Below are 23,416 nucleotides of genomic sequence, written 5' to 3'. Positions count from 1 at the left end.
GAAAGAGGTGTAAGCCAAGGAGATGGAGACGTAATGGTCAAAGAAGCAGGAAAAATAATAAAGCAAAATAGATCCAAAGGTAATATTACCTTGAAGAAAGAAGTAGTTTAAGGAAAGGGGTGCCTTAGACTGACAAGAGTTATTTAAGTTAAACCTACACAAGTGGCATTTTCTAAGGCAGATGGCTTGTTGACGCTTATTTAAGTTCACCGAAATCTAAGATAAAAGATATATTGATTTAAACTTAAGGGCTAAAGTGCATGGTGAGGTCAAAGATGCATTATTATTATTATTATTATTATTATTCATATTATAATAATCATCAATTTTGCACTATCAATACCTTTTCTTCTTCCTTAAATGTAAATAAGTTTTGACATCATTATAACCCTTCAATTAAGCTGACTGACACATTTTGCCTCATCTGCTTTCATGATGTCATTCATTCATTCTTTCATTCAACAAGGGACTACTGAGAGCTTACCACACTCCAGGCAGTGTGAGGCACCAGAAGGAAAACGGCTACCACAAAATACTTTTTGGAATGGGATACTTTTCAAAAGAATATGAATTAAAACATGAAGAACATGGGCATCTGTTACTGCATTTTACTGCTCATGAAAACTCCTTGTAGAAAGTCGTAGATCAGCGATTACTTGAAAGACAGAATATTGTTACTTTTGAGCAATCTGCCACCTATGAACATGCAGCTCTGTTAACTTTTTGCCGAAATGAGTGCAGTTTACATAAGTGCGGTACTGATTGCTAATATGCTCTTCTTGGCCTCTGTTCCTTTAGGCTCTTTCACTTTATTTATATTGCCGCATTCTTTTTTACATTGAAACCCCTTGATCTACCTCACACCGCCTGCCTGCTGCCCTTTCCAACACCCCACTTGATAAAAGAATCACTGGTTCCACTCTCCCACCACTTCTCTCCATTCTTCACGTGGCAACTTGTGTAAGGCCTGCATTACATGGCAGCAGGTCTGAACTGTATGAGTTTACGCTAGAAACAATGTGAGTGGTTTTGCCACCATAGCTATTTATCTCCTAGAGTGTTCTACTTCAGTCTGGCAGCAGTTAATGGATGAGAAAATTGGCCTTTCTTTACTATGTAATTTACAGGTTGTGCAAAGCTTAACTCAGTTGGGTATACAGATGGAAAGTTACTAAGGATTTACAAAGATCTCATTTCCCCCTAGCTCATCCCTGTACACGGACACCTCTTCTGAGTGCTGATTTTAAAAGAATCACTTCTTACACAGGAATATAAGCAGTGGTCATGAGGGGAGGAGTATCTTATAATATGTAGCAATTATTCACAGATAAAATTAATCTATGTACAACTGATATTTGCATATTATAAATGTATAATCATAAAGAAGCATAAATAGACTTAAAATGACAACAAAGAGCACACTGCAGAATTAGAATTATTGACATTAGCAAAAGAAATAGATGGTAAACCAAAGATACTGGCAATGATTTGGTAAACAATTTGTCTAAAGGTTTGGGGCCAAAGACTGATACACGGTGGTTTATACCTTATTTCTTAGCATCGTATTCACTAATAACGAATTTTTTATTTCGTTTTTCAAGTGTGTGGCAATCTCACCACAGTACATTACTTATCTTTGATTGTTAAATATCTGAAACTGTAGAGTCCATTTTGAGGGGTTCGTCACTATTAACTAAATTTATAGCATAAATTTTGTTAAAGGAACATCTCTTGGAACTTAATATCTAACTTTTAACAAAAAAGGACAATTTGCATCATTTTCCAAAAAAGAAAAAAAACCAAGGCAAAACAAACAAACAAAGAACACAGCGCAAAAAATAATAGAAACACATCCATTTCTCACCAGCACCATGGCTAACATTTGTTATTGTTTATTTTACATCAGACACTTTACAGTGTTTCGTATATAATTTCATTAATTCTCACTACAAACCTGTATGGCCACCTTAGACCCATGGTACCGAAGAAATGAAATGAAATGAAATGAAATGAAATGAAATGAAATGAAATGAAATGAAACGAAAGCTTCCAGACCTGCTCAAGCACCAGGAAAGGCCAAGAGGTAATCAAGACAGTCTCACTGGAAACACAGAGACTAATGGCCTCCTCGGCTTCCAGCCCACACACAACAGCTGATCTTATTGCAGTGAGTGGGGACACCAGAAAGAAGTTTAAAGTCTCTTTAGGGTAAGCAGAGCAGAAAAGAGGCATGGACACTTCTGGTTTTCAGGAAGACATCTTTAGTGGCCATATGAGAATAAAAAGAAGAAAGGAAAAGAAAGTAATAACCAGATGACCACCAGCGTAGCTCTCAATCATCAGAATAAGCTTAAGAAGTGTGATTAAGGTTATAGAAGATGACGGTAAGACATTTTCAAACAGACAGATGCACATAGCTGTTTCTGGTCCTTTCAGAGGACAACTGCAGCAGAGACCTGGGAAACAAGCAGTGCCAGCTCTTGAAATTTCTTCACAGGACAGTTTCAGGAGAGGGAAACTGGTTGGGAGGGAGTCAGGACCTGTCTTAAAACTGCGCTTGCAGAGCAAGCACATTCTTTTTCTCACATTGCATGATTATCTGGGGGTATCTTTAGGGAGTCGATAGAGATTGAAAAGATAACACCTGAATACTATACTACTGAACCATACTACTATAATACTATACTACTGTTTCAATACTACTGAAACAGAAAGACTTGCATTCTTATGTTGGCTATGAGAATAATTACTTGTGTGACTTTCAGCAGAATATTTGATCTCTCTGGAAATCACTTTCTGCTTTTATAAACTGGGCCCTATGGACTGCAGAGTAACAAGGGGACTTCTAGTGCTAGTCATCTTTGATTTTCTGAATCATCCAGGTATTCCACAACTGAGTGGTTTGGTCCTGAAGTTTTCAAGAGAATATTAGTGAGAGAGAAACTGAGCATCAATCAAATGTAGGATTTAACAATGCCTTTTCACACCATTGTATTTTCCCTTATCTTTTGTATCGGACTCTTTAAAATAAGTGTCATGTCTTACTAATTAACTGTGGATAGAAAGATATTCCTTGTGCAGAACATGTCATTTAATAAAAAGAAAAAAAGAAAAATTCCATTACAGTGTGGTTCCTGGATGGAGCAGGAACCAATCCAGGGCATCATGTCATCCCTTGTCCTACTCCTATCTATCAGTCCCACCTCTTTCTTCCATGTGTACTATCAGAAATCTTAGAGAACACTAAACCTGAAGAAATATGGTATTTAATGTAAAGCTAAGGGTGGTTTTTCACTGTATGAAAAGCTTCTGAAACAATGAGAATTCCCAAATAACACAATGTAGAAGCTTACACACTTAGTGTTAGCACTGGACTTACGAGTTCTCACTTTAAGAGTCATCCTTGGGCCAAGCGGTAATTTAATCTCTGCTTGAGATTCTCCTCTGTGATGGAGAATTGCCTACTTCTCAAGATTGCTTATGCTTTGGTCAAACCTTTTTGGAGGTGGTTGGGCATCAAGAGTGTGGATATGAACAACTAAGAGCAAATGGTATTAAAATGGTATTATATCTATGAGTATAGCTACTGTCAAGTGACATTAACAAGTTTTCAATCAGGAGCTGTCCCCTAAGGCTTCTCTAGGAATTAGCTTCAAGATTTGCTTTGGATGGAAGAGATTAAGCGAGGTAGGAGGAAAAGACAACTAGCATTTATGAGTGTCTACCATGAATTAGGTGCCTATGAATTAGGTCCAACATATAAAATTATCACGAACTTGGAGTCAACATTATTACCCTATTTTATAGATGAAGAAACAGAGGCATAGAGGGATGTGCTTGGATTCAAGCACAAAGTTCTTTTGTTTATCCTACACTCTGCTGTCCCATTCTCTACCAGCATGACCGGTATAACCAGAGGGAGCAGCCCCGGACTCAGTTATGCGCTCAGTTATAATGGCTGCCTACAGTGTGACTGCCGTGTGTGCATCTGTGGGTAACCATTTTCCTATAGCCTTGGCTCAATGAATGGGTGTAATCAAAACAAAATGGAGTATCAGAGAACATATTCTGTTTTGTTCTAATTACATACATTAGGGAAATGAACAATGGGACCCAAGAGGCTACTTAAGTAAATTATCCAGAATATGCTGTTGGAGATGACGTTTGGGAAGTATATTAAGGAGTTTGGTTGATGAGAAATTCAAATGAGCTCTTTTAGAGGGAGGGGAAGGAGTTGTGTGTGTGTGTGTGTGTGTGTGTGTGTGTTGACTTCACCACTGAATCAAACTAAACCTTATGAATGAGTAGCAAGTATATCCCTAGTACTGCACCATGAGAAACACATGAGAAGAAGATATAATTCTGGAGGAGAAGTAAAGACAAGTACTACTAATGTAAGAAATCAGGAAAGAAAGTAAGACTAAGGAGGTAAACATTTAAAATATATCACACTTTTCACCAGTAAATAGATCACTAGTTAAAAGGACTTGTTTGGTTCCACATTTTAAAGTATGACTAATAAATAAATGATAATCAAAATGGTACTTGCCATCACACAGTGAGACAATTTAGATATCTATATATCAACTGATAATATATGACATTGATTTATGATTATCATCTATGATAATCAATTACATCAGTAATCACTGTTATATTTAGTCCTGATTATTTGAAATAAAGGTGAACTCAGACCTGGAAAGTCTGTTAGCATTCTCAAAAGAGAAAATTACCCTCACTGGGAAAAATATAGATTCTTACATTTTCCCTTGTGAGAGGAAATGAAACAAGACTGGAAATGTAGTAATTCTGATTAAAGACAACAGGGAGGCAAACAAATGAGGATTTGAATTGCAATCTCAAAAAATATTTCAAACCTTTTTCTGTTATTTGCTTAATGATTTTTTTTTGTAGCTCCATATTTATTGATTGAAACGTAGAAGAGGAAATTAAATCATCTCGGGATATTTCCTTGCAGTGATTGTTTTTAAACAGCATTATAGAAAGGTAAATGATATCAGAAAATACTCCTAGGTATATAACACCTTAAAAGCTAAAGGTATTCGGAAGCAAGTAGATGTAGGAGGTGTCAATATACCAGAATATGATTCCTGGGCAATAAATGAGGATACTCAATAAATAGGTCGTAGACAGGATGTGGTCTAGCTCAAGAAGCAGGGAATAATTCACTGTCCTAGATGCAGGCTGACGGACCTGGTCCCACACTCAGCCAGCAGAACCAGCCCCTACTCTCCACCCTGCCTTGAGCTGCTTCTCTTCCTACAAACTCCTCTGCATCTGTGTCTATCTTAACCAACTTCCCAGGGCTATAAAATGTGCCCAAAAGGATTAATGTGACTTTCATTGCATAACTTTAGTGTACAAAAAGGTGCCATAAGCAGACTAAAAGTTCTATGAAGGCAGAGTGTACCCTGTCCATACTTACATTCCCTGGCTTTGGGCCTGTGGTATGTAACTAGGCTGTGCTACGTTTACAGGTATACAGACATACACTAGAGTGTTTCTCAATGCTCTGTTTGGCCACCAGATGTCACTATATGATAAGGGATGCTATAATACCACTGCTGGTTTCTATATTACTAGCTAGAAAGGATTAAAAGGTGATTGCAATGAGTTTCATTGGCAAGTGTGGAAAAGAACACAGAATCAGAAGGCAGCCCATTAGAAGAGACGGTGAAGAACTGAGAACCGCTAGGCCCTACTGACCCCCAGTTATTGAGTCCACATCCTACCATACTTGAAAATGTACCCACTTTTTTAAAAAGTGTGTCTAAAAGTTTGTTTGTTGTGTTTTTTAAGAAGTCACATCAGTACACTAAGCATATACTAATGGGAGCGCAATGAAACATAAATAGCTTAAACTAAATTAGAAAAATCCTACATGTTGTATGTAGACTTTGGATTAAGAATGTTCAACATATGTATCTGCATAAATTACTAGGTATTTAATAATAATCATACCAGGAAAAAAATCAATGCAAGAAAGTTATGTCATACATAAAAACAACAACAAAAAAAAACAATTCCCACAAAAGACTGAATGTTCTATGATGTCATAATTGGAATTATAAAAATGTTTGGTCTTATGAACTAAAACTTGAACTACTGTCCAAAACACTAACTCTTTTGATACATGAAAATAAAAAGTGCAGTTCTCAAGGCCTATTGATTCTACTCCCTCAGTACCGTTCAGATCCATCTACTTCTTCCCCCTCGACTCTGACCAAGTACTTCAGACATTCAGAACCACTCATCCTAACCACGCTCACTGCCCTCTGACTTTGCCCCTTTCAAATTAATTCTCTACCCTGCAGCCAGAGTGATCTTTAAAAGCAGAAATCTGACCGGCCTTCCCTGTTGTCACACAGCATCCTAACCATTTGTCCCTACCATCCTTTCCTTAGGGAAAGAGGGTTGCGGGGTTGTCCCTCTTAGGGGTTGAGTTTATAGGTTTCCTCTCTTGGTCCCAGTATGCTGGGTCTGCAGTCAAAGACGAGTAAGTTTCCTCAAGGGAGGGACGACTTAAGCCAGACGGGACCCCGGGAACCCCCATGAGTTAGCTTCTGAAACTAGGAGGGATGCCCCTCCTCCAATGTTTTCTGGAAGCTGCTGACGCATGCTTCAAATGTCCAGCACCCTATTGTGCTAAGGAACATTAATTGAGCGAAACTACCTCGCTCCCGCTTAGCTCATGGGATAATTGCCTTGAGAGACCTGTTCCCCCAGGGGTTGTACACACCGCACCTTGGTCATGCGGGGACAGCATGCACAGGTTGCTTTGGGACAATATGACTGGGTATTGGAAATATGCAAATTGTATTAGTGGTGTAAGAGTTTTACAGACCCTGCCCAGAATCATGTGATGCCTATTGTAAAAAAGCAATAAATACCCACAACGACCCGATTCGGGGCTCCAGTCTCTTGAGGCTGTGAGTCCCTTGGTCCTGTGTGGTTTCTCTGCATTCTGAGTCTCTGGTCTCTTTATTTCTATAATAGATTTTAGACCTTGCCGCCTCCCTCGCTTTCCCCACTGCTTGTGTTGTGCAGGACGCAACACTTCCCCTGCTTAGACTACCACCAACTTCCTCATGCCCTCAGGTGAAGCCCAGCCTCTTCCTTGTAAGGCTTCCAAGACTCTCCAGGGGCTGCCTCCAGCTCACCTACTGAGCCTGATTTTTCCTCCTGTCCTGGGCTCCAACCCTGGGATGAATAATTCATTCAGTCTCTACCCACCAGGCCTCCATGAGCAATGATGCTCTTTCAGCCTGAGAAACACTCCCATTCATGCTTCATCTTGTTAATTCCTACTCACATCACCTCCTCCAGAAATTCTTCTACGGTTTCATCCTCCTCCACCTCACCCCCCACCACACACACAGCTCCTTAGGTTCACACTATGTATGTAAGTGCATACCACAGCATATATGCAAGCTGTTTACTAAGCATTTCTCCTGTACATTTTGCACATCTGTATTCTTGTATCTCACTTGGTACATCAAGCTCTCAATGAATCATCTTAGCTACCGTGTGGCTAACCTTTACTTCAAGGCCTAGAGATGTTATCTCAGTAACTCAAGGTCACACATCCTTAGTTATTTGAAGAACTTGGAATAAGATCCAGACATCCATGTCCAAGCCCTGGGCTCTTTCCAAAGTCCTATACTACTTTCAATGGCCATTAAGTAGAAGCCACTTCATAGGAATACAGCAGAGGACATTACTAAAAAGTACTAAAGTAGGAAAGAAAAATGGACATAACAACTAAACAGATGTTAAGTCTTTGGAAATATTGGCATGCATTCAGACAGACAGAAAATTGTTTTGTTTGCCTGCTCTATCTTTTTAGTACCTGAATTAGGAATCTGAAACTGCTTTACCAAATCTAAATGGTTTTGCTTACTGGCCGGAATTTTCATGCACCTGGCCTCCTGCTTGCTAATTGCTTTAGAACACTAGCTGCATCTTGCATTTCCCTTATCTGTGTGTTTGCAGTATTGTGACAAGTCTCTCTCCTCCCCTCTATTCACCCTCATTCTAATGCGATATGTAGGAAACTTACAATCTCCATAACCTAATATGGGTGTTCCCAGATGTCTCCAGTCAGAGTGACTTTACAGAATGTCAAAGAAGAAGATGAGGCCTGGCATAAGCCTCTCTAATACATAACTGTGTTGATTTTCATAGCAAAAGGAAAGGTTAGAACTAGGAAGGGATTTACCAATATACTCCGTGAAAAGTGATTTCTCCCAGGAGGCATTCCTCCCTCCTTGCTAGATATTGTAGAGCCCATGAGTCAATAAAACCCCTTAAGAATCACTGAGCCAGCTGGAACTCAGGTGCAAGACTTCTTAAGGGACCACAGCATCCACAGGAGCATTATCTGGGCCTAGTAACAATAGTAACGAATAACTATCTCACTATTCAAAAAGCTCTATATGGATGATATTTGGAGTAGGGGAACAATAAAAAAACTCATCTCCTTCAGTGTAGATTTCTGAGGTAATGTATTTGGACCTCTGACCTAAGGTACCTCTTTAGCCCTCCAGCTCTCCACTGGAGTTATATTCCAACCCCGGATCCCAAACCCTACTCTGAGGTGTCCGGAAAGCTCTTCTCCATATCCCCGGAAACAGGCTAGGTCCTGGGTTGAAATGACTCCTACCACCTGAACTCTTATTGCTTAACTTAATTCTTTGAACTAGAACTCCTAGGATATCTGTGTACACCTGAGAAGAGCACACAGTGGAATCACCTTCGGCCAGTGACCACTGGAGCCTGGAGATATTCCCTAGGGGACAATTCTCTCATTGCAGTCAGCTTAGGTCCCCGACCCTTGTCAGGTACAGATTCTTGCAATCCCCATTGGCCCTACCATTCCTAACGCTCACATTCAACATTTCCATCCACTGAATACCAGATCAGTAAGAGACGTACAATTAGATCAAGAAAAGAAAACATATTTAAAGAGCAGAAGGAGAAAAAAAGGAAGAAAACCTAAGAAGACAGACTGGGGTTTGACAAAATTAGGTAACAATAGAAAGGACAACTTGTGTAAAGTTGGTATGTCATGGTGACATTTCAGCTCAATGTGGTTGAGACCAGGCTGTCCTACTTCTAAAGTATATTTATTTAAATCTTGTTAAGTTAGAAATGATACAGAGAAGAAGCATGGTAAATACTATTATAAGTGTTCTTCCTTTTCCAAGAACTAGAAAATGAAAGCACATTATGTCATAAGTGACGGGTCCTTAGAGATGACACTCAGTGTCTCAGAGGAGGGGCCGGGGTAGGGTTACAGGACGAGGCTGAAACAGGTAAGAATTAGTCAGCATACAAGAAACGGAAGCAAGGACCAGAATCCACTTCTTAAAAAACTCTTAATTTTTCCTTTTTTTTTAGAACATGAAATATGAGAATATAGTAAATATGGTAGTGGAAGACGTTTTTATTTTGAAGTTGTAGAAGGGAAATACATTTTTCTATCGGCTGAGGGATAGAACAAGTGGAGAAAGAGAAACTGAACTGAACATACAAGAAAAAGAAAATTATTAATCAAGCAAACTCCCAGGGCAAGAGGAAAATGAAGGAAGAAAAGTCACAAACAGAAAGCTTAGCATTAGAGGAATGTAAGGTAATGTTTATTGTCTGATTTAAAATACATTAACTTCAAGAGGAAATAGCTATGGATTAGAAAGACTGGAGCGTGAATGGTATTAATCTCCATTTTTCCAAAGTATCTTCATCTACAAAAGAAGCTTCAAAAAACAATCTATAGTATACTCTCGTCTCTTTAATTAAAATAAGTTCTATAGGAATAACTTTCAATTGTCCTCTCTCACACTCTTGAAAGCTTTCTGGCAGTCAAAAATTGACATTATAATATGATTTACCTCTGAACAGTCATTAGATGTTTTAAAATTCTTTTCAGTATTCCCTTGTAGTTAGACTAGATAAAATAAACCATCTCAAGCTGCCACATTTTAAACAGAGGCTGCTTTTTCCATTGATTAGCAATCATTTTACTTTTTGCTTTTATATCATAAGAGATGCTCTTGACAGTTTCAAGTTGTTAAAATACTGGCATTTTTACTTCATTATTTTGCTTCATAAATTACTACATCAACATTAGGCTGAATAATAGTGCCAAAAAATAAATACCATAAATACCCAGATAGAAATCAATCCTACAATTTAGACAAATTAATATAAAAATAGTATTTTTTTACCTTCTTCTTAATCAACTATCAATCTCTCAGCCACTTCTGCATCCTTCCTCCCATAAAACTGGGTTTGACACACTGATGACTATTAATACAAAATATTCTTCAAATTCAACATCCTGGCATGTTAGCTATGCTCACCATGAAAATATATTTTGTATATTTTATGAAAATAGATTTTGTATTTTTATGGTGCCTTTCATTTCAGGATCTCAAAAACTCTACTTTTTTAAATCACCATTACATTGGCAAGCCATTAAACCAAGCCTCAGGAAGGGATATTGCCAGAAAAGTAAGTCACAGGTAGTTTGAATTGTTTCCCACTCAGTGTAATATCAGTTTGTTTAATACCTGAAAATAGCACTTAGGATTCAAGACAGATGCTTGCAAATTCTAAATCAATTTCAAGTCAATATGACTGGGAAATTAAAAAATAAAAAAGTATCCAGTATGCAACTGTAGAACAGAAATGTATAATTCTGTTACAAAGTAAAGTGAAATAGAACATTATTAATTTCAAATATTGTGAAGGACTGTCTAGGTTTGCTGGTATCAGAAATGATAGAAAATCTACACGGTTAATTACCTATGTTGTAATATTCAATAATACTTTACTGGCAATACTACTTTTGAGAAAGTACTGAAATGAACTGTATTTACTAAATAACAATTTTTAGGGAACCATGACAAATGGAATTAGTATCTATGGACTGCCGATTTAGATAGCTCCACATGTTGATTTTTGTTAACCTTTGAGAAATAAAAATTGAAACATTAGGGAATGCGTTATGCAATTTACATAGCTTGAGAACCATTATACATCTAATAATAAAATATCACTCGGTTAAATACTTAGCCAATAGAATACATAATTACATAGGTAAGGTAATATACTTAGTTAATGTAATAAGTAACAAAAATTACTTGGTTTATATATATGCACTAATAAATAAGTGAATACAATATAATTAAGGAATTAGTTAATATATCATGTTTTATAAGAAACATCTTTGATTGTTATACTCACGTGTTAACTTCCAAAGCCCTACTTGTCCAGCATGAGAAGATATCACTACAGTAAAACCGTTGAGTTTAACATATGTTTACATATTTTGCTAATAGTTTTTTTCCCCCACGTGGTCTTAAGTTTTATTTTATGAATCCACAAAGTAATACTCCACTGAGGCCTCAATTGTTAAATTCACTTTGAGTAAATCTCCTTTACAAACAGTGGTCTGGCTACAAAGAGAATGGAAAGCTGGAATCATTGCTCTCCTGGGCAGAAGGTGGCAGCAGCTGAAGGGCCTGGACTATCCTTCAAGAGAGTTCTGTATGCTGCATTTCTACTACTTAGGTTTTATTGTTTACTTTACATTATAAAATAAACTATGATTATAAAAATTCAATTGAGTCAATAGCTGACTAAATCTACCTATCCATTCTTAAAAGCACCATTTCATAAAATAATTTTATATGTGAGATTGTAGTTTTCTGTTCTGCTTAACAGATGGGGCATTTTTTGTTCTAATGCACACTTTTAAAATGAATGTATCATTATCAGGTTTTTATATTTTGAGTGCATGACCTGCTTATTTTCACTTTTTTTTAATAATATGGGCTCATCCATTCTTATTCCAAGAAAAGAAAAAAATTAAAAAGACAAACAACAACAACAACAACAAAAAACAGCTTTATGAACACTGCCAAGTTTCAAAAGAACCCTCCTAGAATTTGTATTGTCTGAATATATAACTATTGACAGGGACAATAATTTTCCTCCTTGGGATCATGATACCATTTACTGAAAAGTAAAACCTGCCCTTCAGTAAAACAATATAATTTTCTTTCTTAGGTCCTCCACATCTATATCAGGATTATTTCTAACATACAAAAAGGGAACTAAAATTAAATTAAGTAACGTAAAAAAGCCAAAAAATAATTTTTATTGTCTATGACGTGAACAGGACTTCTTTTCCTCTTATTATTATTAATATTATTTTTATTATAGAAATCTAGTGACTTCTGTTTGCTTATTTTAAAATTGATAACCTTACTGAACTCTCTTATGAGTTCCAATGGATTTTTCAGTTGTGTCCTAAAACTTTGTGAATACAATTACATATTAAGGCCCAGTTTCTGTGGTAAATGCTTTAAATTTATTATCATATCTAATTCTTACAAAAAAACCTTACAAAATAGTAATGGTCTAAGTTCAATATGTACAGAGGGTGCTAAAAATGTATACATATTTTAAGAAAGGAAAAAACTGTACTAAAATTGTACTACTCAATATATACCGATAACAAAAAATGAATAAACATCATGTATATACATTTTTTTGGCGACCCCGGTATCTGCTGACTAAAAAAATAAGGGAAAGAGCAGAGACCCTGTGAAAACTGCGAAGAGCTAGCTGAATATAAAGTATTATAAAGTATTTCCTACCTTATGTCATTTATCTCCATACTTTTAACAATAATTTGTTCCTAATCCACTTTTCTAGCAGCCAGCCAGTCATCCCCTGCCAAATGTCATGTCAACGTATCCGAAAACAAGCTCATCATCTTTCTCCACAGCTGTTCAGTAACCCCTTTTTCTCCTATGATTTCCTATAACATTGTGTTTTATCACTTAAAGGGTGATTAGCACACTCTACCTCCCTCATATCTCCCCTACAGGAAAATATAACCCTTGAAAGCAGATACTGATTATTTATAGATCTTTGCCACTCTCAGAACACATGTAGACTTTCACTGAACATATTATAGAATAAACTCAACTGAATCCAGCTTCTCACAGGTGCACCTGTATCCTGACTCGGGGAGGTGAGGGCTATCATCCGAGATGCTGCTGATGACAAGAGACTCTCTCTCACTTTGACGCCCTGAGTATGCCCAGGTGTGGTGAGCCATCATCCTACTGTCTCCCTTATTGGGCCACCCCCCCAGAATCAGCAGGTGCAGAATGTGGGTCATTCATGGGCCTAGCAGAGGTGTGATGCCAGAGGGGTGATGCCAGGAAGACCAGGATCCCATGTGGGATCAGACAGCAACAGAGTTTGTTTGCCACTGATTTAAAATGAAGAAATCGAGGACAGTGCTTCACCTAGGCACAACAGAGATGCAATCTGCACCTAAGCTGCCCATGACATTTGTCCCTTGAATAATAGAGAGATCATCCGAATGATAAACTGTCCCTAAAACAGCCCTTGGGGTAGGAAAGTTAACAGAGTACAGTACGGGTTTTCTACTTGTATGGGATTAGGGCCTCTTAAACACAGTTGTCACCTCCTTTAAAGACAAGTAAACTAGGCTCTGCCAATATGTTGAATTCCTAGTAACAGTGACAAGAGAAAAATTATAAGATGGCCTATATTAAATTACAGCAGGCCTGCGGGTAGAAGGAAGAGACGAGGAGTTTATCAGTGAGCAGAGCTAGTGGGCAGAAGCCAACAAAAGACTGCTCACATCCCTGAACGTACACTGAAACTCTGAATTAACTTCCAGGAGGCTATTTCAGCCCTTATCGAGAAGGGATAGCCGACCACCAGACTCTACCACATCCTTAGGCATAAACTTTCTGGGCTGTTGCCCACAACCAATCCAAAAGAGCAAACATTTCTTCCTTACAGACTATACCCCTATCCCAGAACTAGCTCCCTTACACCTTCCCCTACTCCCCTTCACTTTCCCCTGCCCCCCTTCACCTTTCCCTGCCTTCTCCCCGCCCCCACTATCTATAGCCAATGTAAAATCTTTGAAAACAACTTACATCTTTCTTCCCTAAACTCATTGTATAAAAGAGCCTTGTCAATCCCATAATGGTGACATTTTTGTTTTCTTCATCTAGCGAGCTGTGGATGGCTTAAGCTACGTAGCCTAGGACTTGGTCCCCTTTCTGGCTCGTATAGGGCTCAAAAAATCCTTTCTTTCAGAAAAGCTTTCAGCCTTAAAGATTTTTGTTTAACAACAGAAACACGTCATATGGTTTATCTTACTACCAAAGTCTCCTAGAGGGTAAGTCAACAGAAACCATGGTGGTGGCCCTTCATCCCAATACATTTCTTTCAATGAAAGTGTGCAGCCTTCCATGCCCCTCCCCAGGATGCTTACGTCAAATTCATTCAGAGCCGCAGCCAACTCGCCGATGCCCGTGTGGCCTTTGGCTTCGTCAGTGGGCGAGGTAGCTTGAGCAGCATTGGAGATGCCGGCAATGGCCTCCTGGACTTGTTTGAACACATAATCTCGGTTGGCTCTGGTGGCAGCAACATCTGGGTGGCGGAGAAACGCTTGGGAGGCTGTGTACAGCATTGTGGCATTCTTCTTCAGAGCCCCTCGGGCGGCTGCCATCTCGTCGCGACAGTGAGGGTCCTTCAGCTCCTGTGTATAAAAAACCCGAAACCTGTCACATCCATGGCATTTTCCATAGAAGCATTTATAGCAGAACTCAGAGCCACAGACTGAAAACCACACTGAATTTTAGAAACCATCTACTCTCCCTTGAGTTGTCTCTAGCTGCCAGGACTTGGCACATACTGTTCTTTCTGTGCATAATATCTGAGTAGCCCTCCTCCACCCTAGCCTTCCACTTGATGTGGCCTAGAACTCACCCTCCACCAAACTCTCTAAACGATGCCCCCTTCTCTCTGCCCTATTCTCTCTTGTAATTAAGACACATATTTTATTATATTGATGTATTTAAGCATATACCTCCCTCCTAGACTTAGATGTACACTGAGCAAACAATCTGGTCTGTCTTGTTCAATGGATCTTTAGTCACTAGCACAGTGCCTGGCTCATAAAAGGCATGCAACAAATAATAAATAAATATGCTGAAAGAATGCAAAAAACAAGCCATCAACAAGGTAAGTGGCTTGCAGGTTATTAGCAGATGGAAAACCCAAACTTCAGTCTTCTGATAACTCCGGTTGTCTCCATTTTCATTTATAATTACAAACAGGAAATCAAACTCTTCTGATTTTTGCTTACTGCATCACTGACCGTTCATTACCATTTTCAGAAAACTACCTTTAATGACAGCTCAATCATTGAATTTAGGGACTGAAAAATAATAAGTCAAAGATGATTTGCTTTCCTAGTTTTGGATATCAAAACAATACCACTGGGGAGTCATTTTACTTTTAGCTTTCAAATATATTGTTAAGAAAATATTCGTATCATTTTTGGAAATGCTAAAGGGAGTGCTGCTCTCTAAGAGCCATGTAGAATTGCCAGCTGAGTATCTCTGGGAGGATGTTTTTCCAGCTTCAAAACATCACTAAACGGTATTTGAACTATGGGGTTCTATTCCTATTTGCTCACTTGGTACATAGTAGATGGATGACATGGCAACAGTGAATTCGTGGGTCAAAATAATTCTGAGACAAGCACATTATATTTGATATCCAGGATTGTCTGTTAAGTACTAACAGAACCAACTATTCTCCCTTGCTTAAATAACAGATTTATGTGAGCCAATACAATTTCTAAGTTGGGCTTATTTATTAGTAGCCCCAAAGATGAACCCAGATAAATAAGCTACAAACAGGTGAGTGTATCCTCTATGTCAGGCAAATCTAGGCAGTGTAGGTAGAAAGTTTCTCCCAACCAGTCATGAAGGGCTCTATTAACTTACAGAACACTGGTCCAGAAATCCTGTATTTCATTACTGTGTTAAGTATGGTAAAAAAAAAAAAAAAAAAAAGAAAGAAAGAAAGAAAAAAAATCTGAATCTCTAAGTGAGAAAGGCCAGGTAGAAAATTATCTCCATAAAGATATTTGAGGAAACATTCTTTAAACACATGAATAACAATGAAAATAATATACCGTTGAATTATGAAGAATGAGTTAAGGAAACTACTGAAGCATTCACTTGTTGGACTATTTATGCAGATGTTAAAATTAGTTTCCAGAAAAGTAATAACATGGATAATGTTTATACAAAATGAAAAAGCAAAACACAATATGCATACATAATAATAGTATGATTGCAAACATGTTAACATATGAAGATAAACACTAAAAAGGCAAAATACCAAAATATCACTACAATTTTTTCTGTGTCAAGGTGTTATGTGTTTTTTTCTTTCATTTATATTATTTTTCTAAATTTTCTTGAAAAAGTCTGAGCTAGCGATTCAGTAAAAACAAAGTATTAATGAAATAAAAATAAATAATATTTTAGTGTAGTCTCATGAATATCCCTAAGGATATTCATGGATTTCAATATTTGTATATTCCCATGGATTTTATTACCAACTACATGCCAATGACTCATGTTTCCAACCCCAACCCACATCTCTCATCTATTTATATTTCTACACAGTATCTTACAAGTTTCTCAAAATCAATGTCTCTAAATATCAAATCTGTATTTCTAATTCTACCTGGTTCCTTTGCAATCTTCCTGATCTTAGTAAATTCACCACCATCAACCCATGTGCTCAAATCAGAAACGTAGAAGTGAAATGGCTGCTGTCACTCCCTACCACACACATCCAATTCAACATTAGGTCCTAAATGTTCTAGTTTCAAAATAAACTTTGACTCCCTATAGTTTTCTCCATTCCCACTGCTACCACACTAATCCAGGCCACCACCATCTCTAACTTAGATTACTTCAGTCCTCTCTCTACTATAACTATGAGGTGTGATCAATCAGTACGGTGAATGTTTAAATTAAAAGAAAATTACGGTAAAAGACACATTGCCATTAATGTCCCTCAAAATACTCCCCCTCACTTCAAACACACTTCATCCATTATTTTTTGCCACTTTCTGAAGCAGTTCTGGAAGTCCTCTTTCATGAGCGTCTTTAGTTGTATGTTGTGGCTGCCTCGATGTCCTGAATCGTTTTTACTTTAGGGAAGAGCCAGAAGTCACATGTTGCCAGATCAGTGAATAAGGTGGATGGGGACACATCGTATTGTTTTTATTTGACAGAAATTACCGTATACCAGAAGCAATGTGTAACACGGAGCCTTTCTGTTGTGATAAAAAAAAATACGGTGAATGCTGCTGCTGAGTGCCATCCAACGGAAAGGCAGGGATCTTCAATACGGGAAGTGGCATGTGGAACCTCAGTAACAGTGTGTGACAAGTTTCAACTTGTTCAGTGCAGCCAGTCGGGTGTGAGCTACAGTTGAGAGAAGGTGTGTTTTAAAGTGTGCTGTAAATCATCCTCCATCATAACAATGCTCCGTGTCACACATCACTTCTGATATGGCAATTTCTGTCAACTAAAAATGTTACGGTGTGTCCTCATCCACTTTATTCACTGGATCTGGCACCATGTGACTTCTGGCTCTTCCCCAAAGTCAAAATGATTCAGGGCATTGAGGCAGCCATGACAGCACAACTAAAGACACTCACGAATGAGGACTTCCAGAACTGCTTCAGAAAGTGGCAAGAATGATGGGATAAGTGTGTTTGAAGCAAAGGGGTGTATTTTGAGGGGGATTAATAGCATCGTGTCTTTTAATGTAATATATATTTTTAAATTTTAACATCCACTGTATTTCATGATCATACCTTGTTAATTTCTCCTCTTCCACTCCACTCACTTTTTTGCAACATATAGAACATTCAAATGTAAACTTAAGACATGATACCAAACATTGAATTATTCAAATATTACACACTCACTTACAATGAAATTCAAATACTCTGCAGGTCTCTGAGTGTCCTCGTCCTATTTTTCTTCCCAGCCTCTCCCTCGTTTAACTACTAAGATCAAGATTCAATGTATTTTTTTTTCGGTTGTTTAGAAAGCCAGAGGCTTTTTCATCTTACACCTGTGCTTCTGAGTAATTTCACTCCTACCCACATTAAATTTGCTGCTACCACACAAGAATCCAGTTGAACAAAGAATTCTGCTAATAACAATACTTAAAAATCATCACAAACTAAAATCATATGTGTGTGCTTGGCACAAGGACACTATAGCTGTTTAGGGACTAGATCTTAGTCAAATATGTACTAGGGGCATCACTTCAGCCTGGCACAGAATGAACACTCATAAATGTCTGTTGATTGAAACTTTCCGTTGGGTCAGAGAAAATCTTAGGAGAAAAATAATCACTAAGAATTGCTCAAAATGTTGAAGAATTCTGGGGGCGGTCAAGAGGATGGGTGAAAAGGACTCTAAATGACTCCTACACATTTGTAAAAAAAAAAAAATTTTCTAGGAAGAAAGAAAAATTACACATTTGCGGAGAACAAAATTCTAATGGTACCTAATGAACGAACAGTTAGCTAAACCTGAGGGCGCTATCTCTACATAACAGGGAGGCAGAGAAGATCCCAGGTCTCCACCTTCATCAAAGTGACACACACTCACCTATCTCTTCCCCACCCCACCATTTCTCTTTTTCTCTGCCTTTCCTCCAATTTTCTTCATGGTTTCTTCTTCTCATTCATAAAAGTTTTAATCTGCACATGTTGGGTGTGCGTGTGCATGGTGGTGTCCACAGGGTTAGGAAATAAAAAGTGAAGGCAAAGGGTGGTGCCTTGAGAGTGACCACAGCATCACACCACAGTTTCACATTTTTGATTTAACTCAGGAGAATTTCCCAGAGTGGACAAAAGGTTAGAATGTGGTGGGGCTGGCAGGTGATACAGATGGCCTGTGACCACCTCGGGTAGGTAGGGGCCAGAGGACCCCAGGGCCCATAGTAGTGTCAGAACCGGCCCAAAGAAGAAGCAGACTTTGTGATCCCAGGATCTGGGGGCATCCGCTAATTTGCTAGCAGCGGAACCAGCCGATCCATTGTTCAGGTCTGCAAAGCTACCAGGTTCCTAAAAGTCACACATTTTCTCCTCTACGCATTTCCAAAATCTTTCTGACCTGTTGTCTTCTTGCTGCTACATAGTTCAGTTTCACCATCTCTTTCCCAAATTCTTTAAAGCGGTTTGCGAGGTCTTGCTCATTTGTAGCATTTTTGACAGCTTCCAGGGCCTCCTCCACCTGATTTGATAAAAAACAAACAAACATATTTATAACTAGATAGTATTTAAATATTATTAAACTTGTTGGAAATGGTAGCTTGCAAAAGAAAATAAAAGCAACATGATGCATTAACATCTAAATAATGTAAAAGGAAAAAAGTACCCCTAACAAGCAATTACCATCAGAATATGCATTTGTTCAAGAATTACAGACTAATTTGTATATGAGAGATAAGAATCGCTGAACTCTTGGTACATACCAAATACTACAGTGATTATATTTTATTGAGTTATGCCTCTGGTAAGGACTATAGACGTACAATTTTGAGAAAAGACATAAAGGAAAATATATTTTTTAAAAATATGGAATTGAAAAATGAATTCTAAAGATCTTCAGGGGAAGAAACAGTTCCCAAGGAAAACCTGGAGGAACTCTGGGCTGCTGGAAGATGGAGAGCTTAAATCTGCAACCAGTTGTCTTGGCAACATCTCTAAATCTGGGACTAAAGGGGTTATCATTGTAAACTGAGTTTACACCTTGCCATCCAATGGAAAGAGGAAATACTGAGCCTCAAGAAGTGAATCTGACATTTTATTGTCACTGAATGTGACACCAACGGCGGGGTGAATGGAATGATAGCAAGCATGCCACCCTAATGATTGTGCTCTGCTTCCAAAGTCCTGCAAACTGTCACTGAATTTTTCCAGAGTGGCCCTTGGCATGAATTATGACTTTCACTAAGAATTCCTTTGTAAATGATTTGAAGATTTGAGAGGTATTCAAGTCTCCACTCCTCCAGAACGCTCTTAACTTTAACATGGTGTGAAGATTTCCACGATTGATAAAACTTTAAGGTTATAATACCTGTAGACTCAATTAAAAGTAAAACTAAAATTAAGATATTGTGGTGAAGAAATCCACTAAGTGATTGCCACTCCGATAGCATCTTTGTAGAAATAATTTTATCAGCCTAAGTAGCCAAGAACACAACCCTGAGTGAATAAGGTATACGGCAGATGTGTTCACAAAATCACAAGCAACATGTTAGTTACGAAGGGAGACTGGCAGAAAGGATGCAACTAGTACAGGCTTCTGAGAGAGGCAGTAGAAAAAGAGAGAAGGCAGCTGTGAAAGAGTAATGAGAAACTCAGAGAATACACGGATTCCCTGCAGAATTCCGATTGGCTCTTGTAATTTGGACCAAATCAAATGACAATATATAGACCATTGATTGACAATTCGGAAATACAAATGACCACTAAAATGGCTGGGAAAAGCCGTAAATTAACACAGTTATGAGTTAGAGAGATACACATTTACTTAAGTCTGACACAATCATAAAGTTGGCCAATCCAACTTCCTTATCAAATTTCACTGAGTGAAGGAAGAGGATAGTGTATATAAGCCAGTCATAAAGGATATCATCAAACCTTTTACTCCATAGATATGGTAATACCATTCAACTTACGAAATAGGCTAACTCATTTTATTAAGGAAAAAGTTGTAGCAAGGGAAGTTACTTAGAATGGTAATAATCTGAATTCCACATAAAATTAAGTTTCCATTCTCATCTTCTGTGGACATTCTGCATCTTTTTTTCTTCCTAATTGTAAAAATATGAAATGATGACTTAACTCCCCAACGTCAGTCTTTTCCAATTCCTATCCAGGCTCTAATAATACCCAAGGAGGAAGTATAGCTGAAAAAGGGACTGTTGTGTATTAGCATGTGTTTTAGGGATTGAAATCAAATTTCATTTTATAGTATGGAATGGCCAATTTAAAGCATTTTCATAGTTCAATGAGAATTTCCTATCTCAAATCTTTAAAAACAGACCAATGTTGTTTCACTTTCTAATAGGTTTATAATCATCTTAACGTGGCTATCAACAGCATCACTGAGAGGATAGTCTGAGCAGTTAATTTGCTCCTGATGCTTATTTGAGTTGTACATCTTTTATCGGGACATCAAAAATTGGTTCCAGGGAAGAGCAAAATAATTATCTGAGAGAGAGCTAAATCTTGGATGTGTGTGTTTTTGTGTGTGTCTGTGTGTGTGTGTATAAACAAACAAACAAACAAACAAACAGGCTTCTTACTGGTTGTTAACCAGACCAATTTGGAGTATTTATTTTGTTGTGTTACACATAACTTGTTTTCTCATTATTTTTTTTATTTTTTTTTTAAGAATCCAATTTGAATGTGTTTCTAATTCGGTGAAGTTCTTTTGAAAAGAAACACCAATGATGGTGTCTGTCTGTGTAAATGTAGATATAGTCATACTCAGAGTTTTAATCTAAAAGGATCTGAGAGGTCACCTAGTAGAAAGTTCTCATATAGAAAAATGTTTCAGACTCCTTCCAAGTTCCCACAGAAATGGAGGATATGGGACCAAAATCTGGATTATGGATACACACACTACTATTATTAGGCAGACCGATGATACAGTGACAGAGAATTGACAGAATGTTGAAGGGACATGGAGAAGTAAGAAAAAAAAGGAGGACAGTCACTAAGCACTTTTGAGAAATCAAAATTTATACAATAATCGGGTTTTTTATTTTTGTACACAGATAACGATCTTTTGCTATTTCTGGGTGTCTAGGGAAAGGAAATTGACTCCTATAAGCCGAACAATACCTTAAAAGGCAATTCTGACACAGAAGAGGTGCCAGGGACATTTTTTTCCCAAAAAAATTGTTCCATCTGCCTGGGCCACACAGTGAGGGATATAGGTTTGTATGTGTGGGGACGGCTACGGGGTCTGTTTGAACCCCAGCTTTGTCATATGTTAGTTCTGTGAACCAGGGCAAGCCACTTAACCTTCCTGACCCTCAGGGTCTTCATTAATAAAATGAAGGGGTGGGTGGTCTTCATTAATAAAATGAAGGTAATAGTGTCTACACACTACACAAGGTTGTTCTAAGAATTATAGGAGATAAGAAATGAAGAAACTATAGTATATAAATGGAAAACATGAAATAAGATAGCCAGCTAGGTCCAAATATGAAATAAACATATTTATTTATTTTAATAAAAAACTGTTCTTGAGCTCAGCTTTTCTTTCATTCATTGGCCGGCAGAATTTCAGTCGTCTCTTAATCTGCCTCCTTGTTTGGGCTCGCTCCTGTTCTAATAACTTCTCCATACTGCTACCATGTTTTCCCCAAAATAAGACTTAACCGGAAAATAAGTCCTAACATGATTTTTCAGGATGACATCCCCTGAACATAAGCCCTAATGTATCTTTTGGAGCAAAAATTAATATAAGACCCGGTCTTATTTTCGGGGAAACACGGTACCAATGCTCTAATTAGAAGACCAACTCTCAGATGGGGAGTTTAATAAAAGATTCAACAATATATCATCCACATGAGACAATTTAAACAACAAGATATAAAATGTGGAAAATGAAAGAATGATACTGTCTACCCTCATAAATTTGAAAACATATACAAAATTGGTAAATTCTAAAAATATGTAAAATGTCAATATGACACAAAAAGAAACAGAATGTGAACTGACCAAAGAATGTAACAGAGATGGAAATGATAGCCAAAGACTTCCTCTCTACCCTTTTCCCAAATTAGCCAGGCATATTGTATATTAAAAAGAAAGTAAAATAAATGTAAAATAGCAAATACTTAGCAGAGTGCCTGGCAAGAATTAGGAGCTCCTTAAATGGAGATACTGACCTGCTGTATAATATCTACCCGAGGGGAAATTTTTTTCCTAAATAACTTTGAGGAGGAAAGTCTTCGCCTTACTCTTGCAACGTCTGCAGATGCCAGGTGCCTTGGGAGGAGTGGAAGGAATGCTGTGGAGAGGATACAGCCATCAGACAGCTGGTGATGGCACCAAGGAGGGCGGTGTTAATGGGGGAGGTGATCTAACAAGGGGCAGGTCTGGGAGACGCTACGTCCTGGATTGGAAAATTGTGTCTAATAAGCTGATAAAGGGAGCCGTTTGAGGCAGCTGTCATAACCTCCATCATTATAAATGCTCTTGAGATCTTGGACATTACAGAGTTGTTCTCCTCTCACAGCCAGGCCGGGCTCATGAACACCAAAGTGGGAACCCTTGGCTCAACCAGGTTTTCTGTCCTAAATACCGAAAAGCCTATGCATAGGTAGCTGAAAAGACTGAAACTTCTAGAAAATATATTACATTTTCTCCCTAGAGGATTTAGATATCATTTTTAGAACTTTGCCCTTGAACTCTTAAAATTTT

At 37.9% G+C, this 23,416-nt stretch overlaps 1 protein-coding gene across 8 annotated transcripts in view; it reads right to left on the bottom strand.

Moving 5' to 3' along the window:
• CTNNA2 (catenin alpha 2) overlaps positions 1–23,416 on the bottom strand; it is a 1,048,744-nt gene that overhangs the window by 706,483 nt on the left and 318,845 nt on the right. For all 8 annotated transcript variants that reach the window (XM_019750020.2, XM_074332253.1, XM_019750019.2 and 5 more), the window contains 2 exons: positions 19,086–19,205; positions 14,354–14,620 (listed from right to left, as the gene is read on the bottom strand). In XM_019750020.2, coding sequence (XP_019605579.1) covers positions 14,354–14,620; positions 19,086–19,205 — 387 coding nt within the window. The remainder of the gene's footprint in view (positions 1–14,353; positions 14,621–19,085; positions 19,206–23,416) is intronic.

This window comes from Rhinolophus sinicus, linkage group LG05 (assembly GCF_036562045.2).
Source record: "Rhinolophus sinicus isolate RSC01 linkage group LG05, ASM3656204v1, whole genome shotgun sequence".
NCBI classification, from domain to species: Eukaryota; Metazoa; Chordata; class Mammalia; order Chiroptera; family Rhinolophidae; genus Rhinolophus; species Rhinolophus sinicus.
The sequence above is the reverse complement of the archived record's forward strand: the minus strand, read 5'-3'. Positions and strand labels throughout refer to the sequence as shown.